A 12,431-nucleotide genomic window follows, 5' to 3' on the forward strand; every position below is an offset into this window, starting at 1 on the left:
TCCTGTTAATATCCTACAGCAGGGGAGTGAGGGCTTTGGCGGGGATCAGAACCATCAGTGCAGTTGGAAAACAGGCAAATCCTCAGGCCCAAGAGTCAAATTTGGAGGTCCAGAGTGGGGCCCAGGAACTTGCGCTTTTAAACACTCCATCTGATTCTGACTTCAAAGACATTGAGAGGCAATGATCTGAGTATTTTAAAAATTATATAATTATACTCTAGCTACATAAATTTTCTGTAGGATACTTAACATATTAAATTCTACCTAAACTGCTAAGTAAAAGCAAAACAAGCAAAATGGCTTCCCTAACTGATCAAGATCCTTTGAATTGTACCTAGTCAGTAGTTTTAGGTTCCAAACCAACATTCCTTCTCAATAGTTCTTAAATTGAATGCCAAACACTTTCACATGTAGATAGATCTAAGAAAACATATACAAACACACACACACATTTGGAGGTACACTGAAGATTTCAAATTAAGGGGTCAAATGTATATTATCAACTTACTACTTTCAACATTTGAACCTCAGTTAAGGCCCAAATTTCTCTTTTAATTTTTTTTTTTTTTTTTTTTTGTGTTACGTGGGCCTCTCAGTGTTGTGGCCTCTCCCGTTGCGGAGCACAGGCTCCGGACGCGCAGGCTCAGCGGCCATGGCTCACGGGCCCAGCCGCTCCACGGCATGTGGGATCTTCCCGGATCGGGGCACGAACCCGTGTCCCCTGCATCGGCAGGCGGACTCTCAACCACTGCGCCACCAGGGAAGCCCTATCTAGGTAACACATAGCCTTCACATTGTGTTATTATAAGTAGTCTAGGAATGATTTACAGAATAGAGGAGGACGTGTGTAGATTACAGGTAAATACCATGCCATTTTATATAAAGGACTTGAGCATCCTTGGATTTTGTTATCCTGGGGGGGACACGTGGGTAGTGTCCTGGAACCAATTCCCTGCTAATACTAACTACTAAGAGCTGCCTTATTTACATCCCAACTTTATTTTTACTCTGTAGCTAAAGTAACTGCAATATGGCAGGGTTAAAGTCAGTAATTTGGCCTTTACAAAGCACTCAACACTTGCAAATATACTTTTCCAGGTCCTTCCCCCACCTCCTCCACTTACCTCTGATGTAGCATTTTCAAGCTTCTAAATAGTTCAAGAAATTTGAGCTGGAGGAAAAAAAGTGATCCTACAAATACCCCCAGGTACTGTGGGTAGTTGGCCAATTAGTCCAAGGTTAGACAGCATGTTAAATATTGAGCTAAAATCAATCCTTGAGTTTCTGGTTCACTTTCGTTGGATACCCTCTTCGATAGTTCTAAAATTAGTAGTTAATAACCACACTCAGTTGTACAGTGGTCAAGGTTTGTGGGTGAAAAAAAGAATGAAGAGCACTGAGTCATTCATGCCATCAACAATGACACCTAATACAGTGCCCCTCTGTAACATGGACATAGCAATCACACCATTCTTCTGGTGACCAGGAAGAGACTGGATAAAAGACACCAGAGGAGAACCTCAGGAAGTCCTGAGTGACTCTGGCCGTGAAGGGAGCAATGAGGTTCAAGCACACAGTTCATGGAGCAAGAAAAACAAAAATCCTCACATCTGCTCCCCAGACCCCATCCTCAAAGGTTAGTATAAAAGTAAGAAAGGGCTGGGTCAGCTTAATAAATTTTCATGTGTCTTTAGTTGCTTTGTTAAAAATAATATGCCTAGAAGTCTGCAGATGAGGTAAAATGTTGTTGAAAAGAGGCATGTTCCATATAGATCTCTCGAGCATTCCTAACACTGCCAAAGCCTCCTTAAATCTTCCGGGAGACAAAACAGTCTCCTAGAGGGAAAAAAGTCTAACAGAGCTGTAGCTGTGATTTGCTTTTATTCCTAGGGTTTTCTTCCCCCCTTAGGTATTTAAAATCATATCAGAAATAAAGATCATACCAAAAATAAATTATTGTTCGTCATATAGTAGAATGTCACTGAACTGAACTTTGCCTAACAACTAGCATAAAGTTGTCGATCCGTCTTGCATTAGCAAAAATGAAAATATGAATAAAAATAAGAAAATGAAACCAAAGAGAAATACTATTAAGAGGAAAAACAAAGACAAAATTCAAATTTACTTTGAAAAATCTGATTTTATTTTCTGAATCAAAAAGAAGTGTATTCATGTTAAATTTAGAATGTTTAACTTTCCATTGATCTCTCAAAATACTTTCCAAATATTGTTGACAGTGCTCAGAACTGTGTAAAAGTTAACATCCAATACCACATTTTTTTTTTCCAATAACACATTTTAAAGAAAAAAGTTTAAATGCAGGACCTATTTCTAAGAAACCCTTCTCAAAGGTCAAGGCATTGGCAATTCTAATTTTAAAAGAAAAGAATTTTAATTATTGGAAATTTAAGTGACAAAGGTTTTCAAGAGCTATACATCAGATCTCTTTTAAAACCGAAAAAAATTTAATTTCTGAGGGACTCATACCTGACAACTCCAATTAAACATGATACTTCCCCACCCCACCCCCAAATTACTAAATGCGTTATTTCACCTTGGAATAGGAAAATTATAAAATGTAATTTAAAAACTATACTCTTTCTATATATTAATACATCATTTTAACTGTCATGTTTGCTAGCAGAATTATAAAATTAAAACCAAATTCTACATTCAAGGGACAAATGACAAATGCTTTCATTGCTTTATTTAAGAGTCTATCCCATTCTTTGTTGTCTTCTACCCCCATATTTTAAAATCATGACCAAAGGTCAGAAGTCAATCCATTTACCTGAAATGAACTAGTAGATACTGGTCCTACATCTGTGTCCTTTAACAACTCAGTATTCAAAAGGCTGGGGTGGGGGGGATTTATAAGAACATGACTTAGGAACACTTTAGAATTCCAAAGTGACTCTGATACCCACGTCCCTAAAATCTAACAAACGTTATTCATAGGCTATTCACGTGTACTGAAGCATGTCCAGCATGCAGGCGAACTTCTTTTACTTGTTCAAATTGAGGTAAAACAGACAAAAAATACACAATATTAACAGAAGCTGCATAATTAAAACTAACCTTCTTTTGCTGCTCATTTCATATAAACTGATTTTTAAGTTTCTTCACAAAAAAAGAGATGCTATAGACAATAATTTCTCCAATTTCAGTCACCCAAAAAAGTACGCTTCTTCTTTCAAAGTCATTATTAGTAAAGAATGTTTTGAAATGAAGAAAAACATTTTTCTCCAGAATGTGCATTTTGTACTTAGAGTGATACAATTTCTTATTACTTTATTTTTCAAATTTAGAAGGAATTCAAGTCTGGGTACTATTTGATATTTTTTCAGATACCAAGCAATACCAACAGGATTCATAAATATGGTTTTCTGACAGGTAAATCGGCTAACATTTACAAAATACCAACAATTCTTCTTTCAAGCTTAAGATGGCTGAGATTTAGTAGTTATGATTAGTTTTTCAGTACAAATATGCATTTAAATCTTGATTTCTTTTTGGCCAACATTTTAAATAGTCAAATTTTACTCCACTTCCAGGTTTTAAATGAAAACATAGCAACAAAAAAAAACTAGTGAAAATTACCCAACTGGCACAAGTCCCATATTTCAATGTTATTTTTAACCCAATAATTATAACCTACTGCCAGTAATTATTTATATGTATCTACTTGTTTTTATTAAATAAGCACTGGTTGGTTATATAAAAGAATTTTGCAAGAATGGTACTTGGCACTGGGTTACCTTAATGCTTCTGGTATTAACAGAAGCACTTAGAAAAATACCAGCTCTTAAGCACTTTTTGTCTGTAATTTGAATTTCCAAAAGCTTTTTTTCAGTGTTACTTTTCCATTGGTAGATTCTAGGGAGTCTACTCCCAGCTGATCTGGTTGATTTTAAAAAACAAATAAAAAATCCCTAAGTCACATAATAATGGGACACTACACTTGCTTTTTACAGCATATGGAAATAGTTCCAGGCAGACCAAAAGTAGAAAACCTGCCAAATCAAAGTATTGTAAATAAAGTTCATCTTACGTACCCCAGAGCAGAAAAGCTCAAAAATCAAAAAAATAAAATCAAACCCCCCCCCTTTCCTCCAAGCAAAACCCCACCCCAAACGCTTTAGTTCTGAGCCTACCATTTCCCTAAAATGTTAATACCAGAAGCTTTAAGGTACTTAAAGCTGCAGCAGTAACACAGAAAGCGCCACACCACAGGGGAAACGCTACAAAGGGTTCAGCAGCCGCCCACTCAGCCCTCACCACCCTACCCCAATAACACATAAAAGCTCCTGTGGAAGTTGTTTTTTCTTATGCTAATAAAGGCATACCACCTAGTGTGCTAAAGACTAAAAACTAGCAGCATTAGAACAGGAAAGTGAAAATAGGAAGGCTACAGGAATGATCTAAATGCCTACTTAGGAGAAACAGAGCAGCAGACAGGACCCCGGCCCTCTAGTGTTTGCAGGGAAGTGGTGGAATTAAGCAGTCAGATTTACCCACATCAACACAAATTTAACAAAACTTCTGCAAGACACCAGAATAAAACCTGACCTTTCCAGTCAAAGGGCACAGAGAGGCCTCATCCATGTCCTGGAGTTGAATGAGTTCAAAGATTGGCAATAAAGGAAAAAAGAAAGCATTAGGGGTGTGATGGGAACCAGCTTCGCAGTTTATCGAACCGTCACCCCAAGTTTCTCCAGCACACGAACACCCTTCTCTTGGTATTCCTGTCGGGTCATCCAGAAGTTGTCTTTGTCCTTCATGATGTCCGCTAGAACTGCGCCACCCAGGAATACCATGTGCTTTCTGCGGGGTGGGTCTTCAATGCGGATCTTGAATTTCTAAAGGAGAAAGAGATGATAAAACGTCACACGTGTGGTGCTTTCTGCTTTATGAAGATGACTTTTTCTTATATTCTCTTGTTGAATTCTCACAGAGGTCTTGTGATGTAAGTATCTCAGTTAGAGAGAGAAATTTTGTAATTTGCCCAAAACTCACAGCCAGGAGATCACACATCCATCCCAGTGTGCTCAGAACAGTCGCAATGTACACCTGTGGCCCCATCGTTAACTACACTCCTTGTCACTCTCAAAAGCAGCCTGATTTGAACAAAGAATTCCATGTTCGCCCTACCAACAGCCCAAGTACCAGAGCCCTGTGACAGGTTTCCCACTAATGGGCAAATCACCTGGCCAGCTGTCAAATGAAGAGTTGGGATAAGAGGACTGCTATAGTTTCTTCAAGGTCTCACGCCCCTATGATTGTAGTCCCATGCAATAGAGTAAGCTTTAAGTTCTTTTCTTATAAGCAAAGCTCACTTTCTATTCTCTCAAATTCAAACGAAATGTTCTCAAAATAAACAAGGCCTAATACGGTCAAAATAAATTATGAGGATGTTGGAAAAAATGAACACAGTAACCAAAATTAAAGACAAGCAGGAGCCACTATTAACTGTCTAACAAAGACCTCCATCTGTAGGTCAGTCAACACCTGAAAGAGAAACCTCAAAATGAAACAGCAGTTTTATTTACAAAGTCACAAATCCCACAAAAAGACTCAAAATAACTATGTCATTCTACATTGTCTTTACGTCACATAAATGAACCGTAGGATCTGTCATAACACATGACATAGAAAAACATCTGTTTACTTATTAATTCTGAGGCTAACCTACTGTTCTAACTGTTCTAGTTACTTTTTTACTCTTTGGCAGGGGTCAGCAAACTTTTTCTGCAAGGGACCAGAGACTAAGCACTTGAGGCTCTGCAGGTCTCTCTGGCAACACCTAAAGGCAGCCAGAGACGATATGTGACAATAGGTAACATATTATGTGACAAAAGAATGGGTCTGGCTGTGTTCCAAAAAACTTTATAAAACAGCCAGGTTTGGTCCAGGGCTATGGTTTGGCAACCCCGCTCTCGGGGACACCTGGCTAGCCCCTGAGGACACCACTGCCCCTGCAGCTTTCTCAACTGGCTGCTATTTCTCTCTCTCTCACTACCTGACTAACTCTGGAGGTTGGTAACAGTAATTCTTGTTCACTGTTCTCTCCCTCCTCCATGCAACTCCACAGCCACTCAGAAACTCACCCTATCTGACTATTCCATCCACCACCCCTCTTTGCCCAGGGCAGCTATAGATGCCCAGGTTATTCCTCCTCATACCCGCTCTGTGGCACGTGTGCGTGCTCTCTCCACCATGTCCTGACATCATCCTCAGTGATTCTGTCTTTCTCTCCCTCACTCGGCAGAACACCAACTCGGGTTATCAACTCTCTTGCTCTGCCCCTGCCTTCAAGCAACTGAACACGTGTCGGAGAAACTCAACATCTAGCTTTAAACGTTACCTCAGCTGAGCCCCTCAGTGCTGCTCGGCAATCCCGTGACATTTCTCTTCTCTCTTGCACTCTGCAAGACACCACTTCACACCTCCTCGTCTATCTTATAAACCTCTCCCAGCTCCTTCCTCCTCTCAGAGCCTCCTAACCTGTCTTGTGATTTCACCTTTCCTCCTCCCTTCCCTCAACAATCTATTCACCACCCAGACTTAATGATCCTTTAAACAAGTCAGATCCTACCATCTCTGCGCAAGATCCTCCTTTCTCAATAGGAGGAAAGCCAAACTTCCCCGTGGCTGAATAAGGCTTACATCTTATCTCACGGGAGTACTTCTCTGATCACACTACACAAAGGAGCACACCGTCTCCCCCAATCACTGCCCGCTCTCTAGCCCCTAACCTGACTTCTCCATAGTGCTTATTACTACTGATATATTATTCACAGACTAAAGGCGGGGATTTTTGGTTTTGTTCACCACTGTTTTGTTTCTCCCACCATCTAGACAAGTGTTTGGCACCTAGAAGGAGTTCAAGAAGCATTTGCTAAATAATCATCTGAGACTGATTTTAAATTATATGTATACTCAAAGTCAGACAAATGAGTGAAGTACTTAGACAACATGGCTCCTTTTGAGTCTTTTAATTTGTTTAATGTATGAGTCCACACACAATTTAATTTCAACAATTCGAGTCACAAATGAAAGATGTGACGTAGTGTCTCTAATACATACAGCCCTCTGTAGGATGTAATCTCATTATATAAACTGATCAAAGTTGGTGAGATGAACCTCAGAGATTAATTAGAATTAAACGACTCTTAATTGAATGCATAGTATGTATAGTATACTTCACACAGTCCAGGGTTTGTAGAAAAAAAATCAATGCCAAATAACCACCAACTGTTACGTACTAGTTTAAAAATTTCTTCCTACTCTACACACCAACAACTACCAACTAAAGTCTGTTTCAAGAGCTATGATAGTTGACGGGGATGCAAAAGAACTGGAGACACGGTGTTGTTTACAATCTGATTGGGGAGATAAGACATATGCAAGAAACAGCCAGAAAATAACTCAGTCAGAAACATGAGACAGTCCAAGAGTAGCACTGAATGCTGACTACATATTAAAAAAACAAGTTAAAAAAAAACAAACCCAAAGGGGTCTTTCTCTCCCCATAGTACGACAGGTTCTTCCCATATACTTACAGGCACCTCTGGCTCCAGACTGTTTGTTACAGATGAACCAAAATACCTGGCCCTGGGCCCAGGTGCCTCGATACACTGAATACAGAGGTGCCCCGGCACTAGGACCGCTCTGAGACAAAGCTCATCTTGAACCATTTACTTCTTCCTACCTCTTCAAGGCTACACTAGACTGCATTAGGAATTTGTTTAGAAAGACTTCTTGCTCCCTCTGGTGGCTGTCAAGAGTCACAAACTATTTTACAGGGTTTTAAAAGTACGTTAACAGTTGGATTATTGATAGATACTTACAGAAAGTTTTTCCACATCTCCCTTCAACACTCGTTCTAAGTAAAGCTGTTTAAGCTCTCGTTCCAACCGTGATGGCAGCCCAGGGTACATAGTAGACCCTCCAGAAAGCACAATGTGCTTATAGAATTCAGATCTAGAAAAACACAATAGGTATTCATTAGGGGTTTCAGATTAGGAAAACAGTATCTCAGAGTTGCTTTTATTTACATCAGCCTCAGGTGGCTGCTGGGAGAATTAAATAAAATTCAACATGTAAACCACAAGGCTGAATGTTTGCTATTACTACTGTTAATAGATAATAAACCCTCTTTATATATAAAATTATTAGCATTTTGATAACAGTACTTCTAAAGCACATAACATTTTCTTGCAAATGTAATTGAGTCTTTTAGTAATGACCAGTTTACATTACTAACTTGCAGTATTTGGACTGTGCTATCACAGTGCTTCCATGTAGCCACTTAGATGTGGTTGTTTACTATAATTAACCATATTCTACCACGATTCCAGTTCTTGCTTTGCTCCTTTGCTTTGAGGCCGTCAGCTACTCTTTTTGGTTAGATTGATGTGCTTGCTTCTTCTTAGAGCAGTCCTCGCTTTCTTCCTTAAATATGCTGTTGGTCATGATACCAGATAATCAAATCTAAAATAACCGCATATGTAGTAAAAGTAACATCATCTGAAGTGAGGGTCTGAGGAACTCTTCTCCTAGTAAAACTCAGGAGCTAAGTCACATCCATTTTGGCCTCATTCAAACTCACTTCCAGGTTTTTACTTACTTTCAGGTTCTCAAAGGCTCAGGCTATTATAATTCTAGCTTCTAGAATAAGTTCTGTATTGTATTTAATTGCAGAAGTATGCACATGAGTGTGACATAAACTAAGTTGTTGAGGTATAGCTACATGTGGTAAGTGCCCATGAGCATTTATTTTTATTTTATTTTTAAAATTAATTTATTTTTATTTATTTATTTTTGGCTGCACTGGGTCTTCGTTGCTGTGCACGGGCTTTTTCTAGTTGTGGCGAGCAGGGGCTACTCTTAGTTGCGGTGCACGGGCTTCTCATTGCGGTGTCTTCTCTGGTTGCCGAGCACAGGCTCTAGGCACGCGGGTTTCAGTACTTGTGACTCACAGGCTCTAGAGTGCAGGCTCAGTAGTTGTGGCGCACAGACTTAGTTGCTCCACAGCATGTGGATCTTCCCAGACCAGGGCTCGAACCCGTGTCCCCTGCATTGGCAGGCGGATTCTTAACCACTGCGCCACCAGGGAAGCCCCCCATGAGCATTTACATGTATGCTTTCAACACACAGGACATGCAAAACAAAATCTGAGTTGTGCTGCTTTCCAGAGCTAGCAACGTGGAGAGGGTACTGAACCTCACTCCATTGCTTTAGGAACACCAAAACTTTAATCACTACCAATAGGAATGCACTTTGAAATATAATTTTGCTATTAGTGATCATTAAATCAAGGGACAAAAGCATCTACCCAATCCCTACCATAAGAATTTATCATAATTATTAAGTCTAGATGAGATTTTTGATCATCTTCCATTAGATTTACAGCTTTTTATAAGCCAACTGCTATTTTTATTAATTTCCATTACCAGCCTGTTCCCCAGCCAGCCCACAAAAATTAGGGGGTTATTTCATTCAGGGTTAAATAAAGAAGTAGGCAAACACTTGCTTAATAAAACGCTTCTGAGTGAATTTCTCAATAACTTGAGTACAAAGGAGAGCTTTCTAAACTATGACTCAAACTCTAGATGCAATAAAAGATTATAAATCTTTTTATGTAACTAAATAAAAACAAAATTTTGTATGGCCAAAAACACCATAAGAGACAAATGAAAAATGACAAACTGTCTGCAATAGATATCACAGAGCTAATATAAAAAGAACTTTTTCAAAAACTGAGAGAAAACATTTTTTTTAATTCCATAGAACAGGCAAAAGCCACAAACAGATAATTCACCAGGATAAGATATAAAAATGGCCCTAGACATAGAAAAATATATTCAACTTCAATCTTAAGAGAAACGCAAATTAAAACTACATTAAGATATCATTTCTCACTCATTAGACTTGGCATAAAAGTAAAATGCTGAAAAACTGTGTGAACAAGCTGTTGGGGACACAGGTGCCCTCATATATGACTGGTGGGAAAAAGAAAGGGTACAACTTTCATAGAAGGGAACTGAGCAATAACAAAACCACACACATTTATCCTTCAACCCAACTATTCCCCCCAGACATTTTTCAGAATATATATGCCCAACAATACAAAGATACAGTGTGCACAAGGTTATTAAATGCAGCATTATCACTGCATTATCACACTGGAAAAAAGAATGCAACTGGAACAAAGAATAAGGACAACCCCTAGGAAGCGGCAGATGTAGAGAACAAACGTGTGGACACCAAGGAGGGAAAGCGGGGGCAGGGCAGGGGATGAATTGGGAGATTGGGATCGACATACATACACACGTGAATAAAACGGATAATAAAAACCTGCCGTATAAAAAGAAGGCAGTTTTAGACATTAAAAAAAAAAGCTTGTTTCAAATACATTAAGTGAAAAAAGCAAAGTGCAAAGGAGTATTTACAGTATGCTACCTTTTGTGCAAGAAAATAAAAAAGAGGGAGGAGGACTAGGGTGAAAGACAAGGGGTGGGGAGAGTAATACTTCTGAGTATACTTTTTTGTATAGTTTTCACTACCTATTCAGAAAACAAAATTAAAGATGAGCCAGGAATATCCTGTGCCACAAAACAGAATGAAGTAGAATGTGCTCAAAAAGAGATGAGGGCACATCAAAGGACACAGGAGCTTGCTTGAAGGGGCTCTCACAGGCGATATCAGGAACAATTTAGCACCAAAATGAAATAAGGCAGTAATAAATTATAATCCACCAAATAAAATCATGAGACCATACTGATAATCAACAAACAAAACAAGGGAGAAAGGAAAAGGACTTCTTTATGCTAGAATGCCAACTAATAAATACAGAATGACAGAATGAGAAAAAATCACCTTTTTGCAACCACCACAATAAAAATGGATTTAGGCAAGAATCATCAACAGATGCCAAAAGGGGTGGGGGCCAGAGTTTGATGAGGAACAGGAGATTTACACAGTCTCAAAGATTTTCCCACAAATTACTTAAAAGTCAGGAAAGGAAAAAAAAAGAAAACGTACACAGTGGAGAAAATAGGAAACTTCATTAAGAGTTTAACACTAATATCACCAATTCGGAGCAAACAGACATCACTCTGAATGTGATAACCTGAGAAGGACACATCACTTAAGTACTGTTCTAGCCAAAAATGCACAATCTAAATCTAATCATGAGAAAACATTCAAACCCAAATTGTACTCTGCAGAGATATCAATGTCATAAAAGACTGAGGAACTATAATAGATAAAAGGTGACTAAGAGACATGACGACTAAATACAATGTGTGACCTTAGATTTGATCCTTTACTGGAGAAAAGAAAAACTGTATAAAGGACATTATTGGGACAGTGAACAAAACTGAAATACAGATGGTAGATAAAAGTATGTCAGTAATCAATCCCCAGAACTCAATAATGCACTGTGGCTGTAAGAGAATAGCCTCATTCCTAAGAAATACAAAGTGAATATTAAGCAGTAAAGAGGACTTATGCATACAACCTACTCAAATGGCTCAAGAAAGAAGAGAGAGAGAGCACACGAACATGCAGAATGTTAAGATCAGTAAAACTGAAAACTGGATAGTGTATAGGAGTTCTCTATCCTATTCTTGCAACTTTCAACATTTAAACTATTTCAAAATAAGATTAAAGAGGCACCTGAGACACAATGACACACCTGACACAACAACCAGTGTCATCCTATCAGAAACCTGAGTGAGACAACAGACAACTTGGTCATTCTAGCTATTTATATTCCGTCTATTTCTTTTCTTTTTTTTTTTTTGCGGTACGCGGGCCTCTCACTGTTGTGGTCTCTCCCGTTGCGGAGCACCAGGCTCCAGACACGCAGGCTCAGCGGCCATGGCTCATGGGCCCAGGCGCTCCGCAGCATGTGGGATCTTCCCAGACCGGGGCACGAACCCGTGTCCCCTGCATCGGCAGGCGGACTCTCAACCACTGCACCACCAGGGAAGCCCTATTCCATCTGTTTCTGATAAATAACTTTGAAACAACAATTTCTAATGTACCTGGTATCGATGTCAGCTGCCTGGATTGTGTTAAAAAGCAATTCAGCAACACCTACTCCCTCAACATTGATCAAGTGAGGCTGAAACAAAGCTTCTGGTGCTTCAAATCTCTCTCCCCCAACTTTGATAATGCGGCCATCTGGGAGCTAGAAACCAAGAACAATCAGGTATCAGCAAAAGATTTTAAAAGTTCCTAGTGCTCTTTAGATGTTAGTACTTATAAACTTATAAACACCTGTTCTAGAACCAAAATCATTATCAGCAATATATTTCTCTGAAAATACATTTTTGAAAAAAGACAAAAAAGGTAAATTAAATACATCAAAATAATTGTTTTTATTATCATGCTATGTTCTGCTTTTAAAATGGTATGTCACG

At 39.0% G+C, this 12,431-nt stretch overlaps 1 protein-coding gene across 3 annotated transcripts in view; it reads right to left on the reverse strand.

Moving 5' to 3' along the window:
• Positions 1-2,120: 2,120 nt before the first annotated feature.
• The window catches only part of ACTR2 (actin related protein 2), a 35,493-nt gene continuing 25,182 nt past the window's right edge, over positions 2,121-12,431 (reverse strand). For all 3 annotated transcript variants that reach the window (XM_060309291.2, XM_030877398.3, XM_060309292.1), the window contains 3 exons: positions 12,054-12,199; positions 7,851-7,983; positions 2,121-4,859 (listed from right to left, as the gene is read on the reverse strand). In XM_060309291.2, coding sequence (XP_060165274.1) covers positions 4,689-4,859; positions 7,851-7,983; positions 12,054-12,199 — 450 coding nt within the window. In that variant the 3' untranslated portion in view covers positions 2,121-4,688. The remainder of the gene's footprint in view (positions 4,860-7,850; positions 7,984-12,053; positions 12,200-12,431) is intronic.

This window comes from Globicephala melas, chromosome 12, assembly GCF_963455315.2.
Source record: "Globicephala melas chromosome 12, mGloMel1.2, whole genome shotgun sequence".
Classification (NCBI taxonomy): domain Eukaryota; kingdom Metazoa; phylum Chordata; class Mammalia; order Artiodactyla; family Delphinidae; genus Globicephala; species Globicephala melas.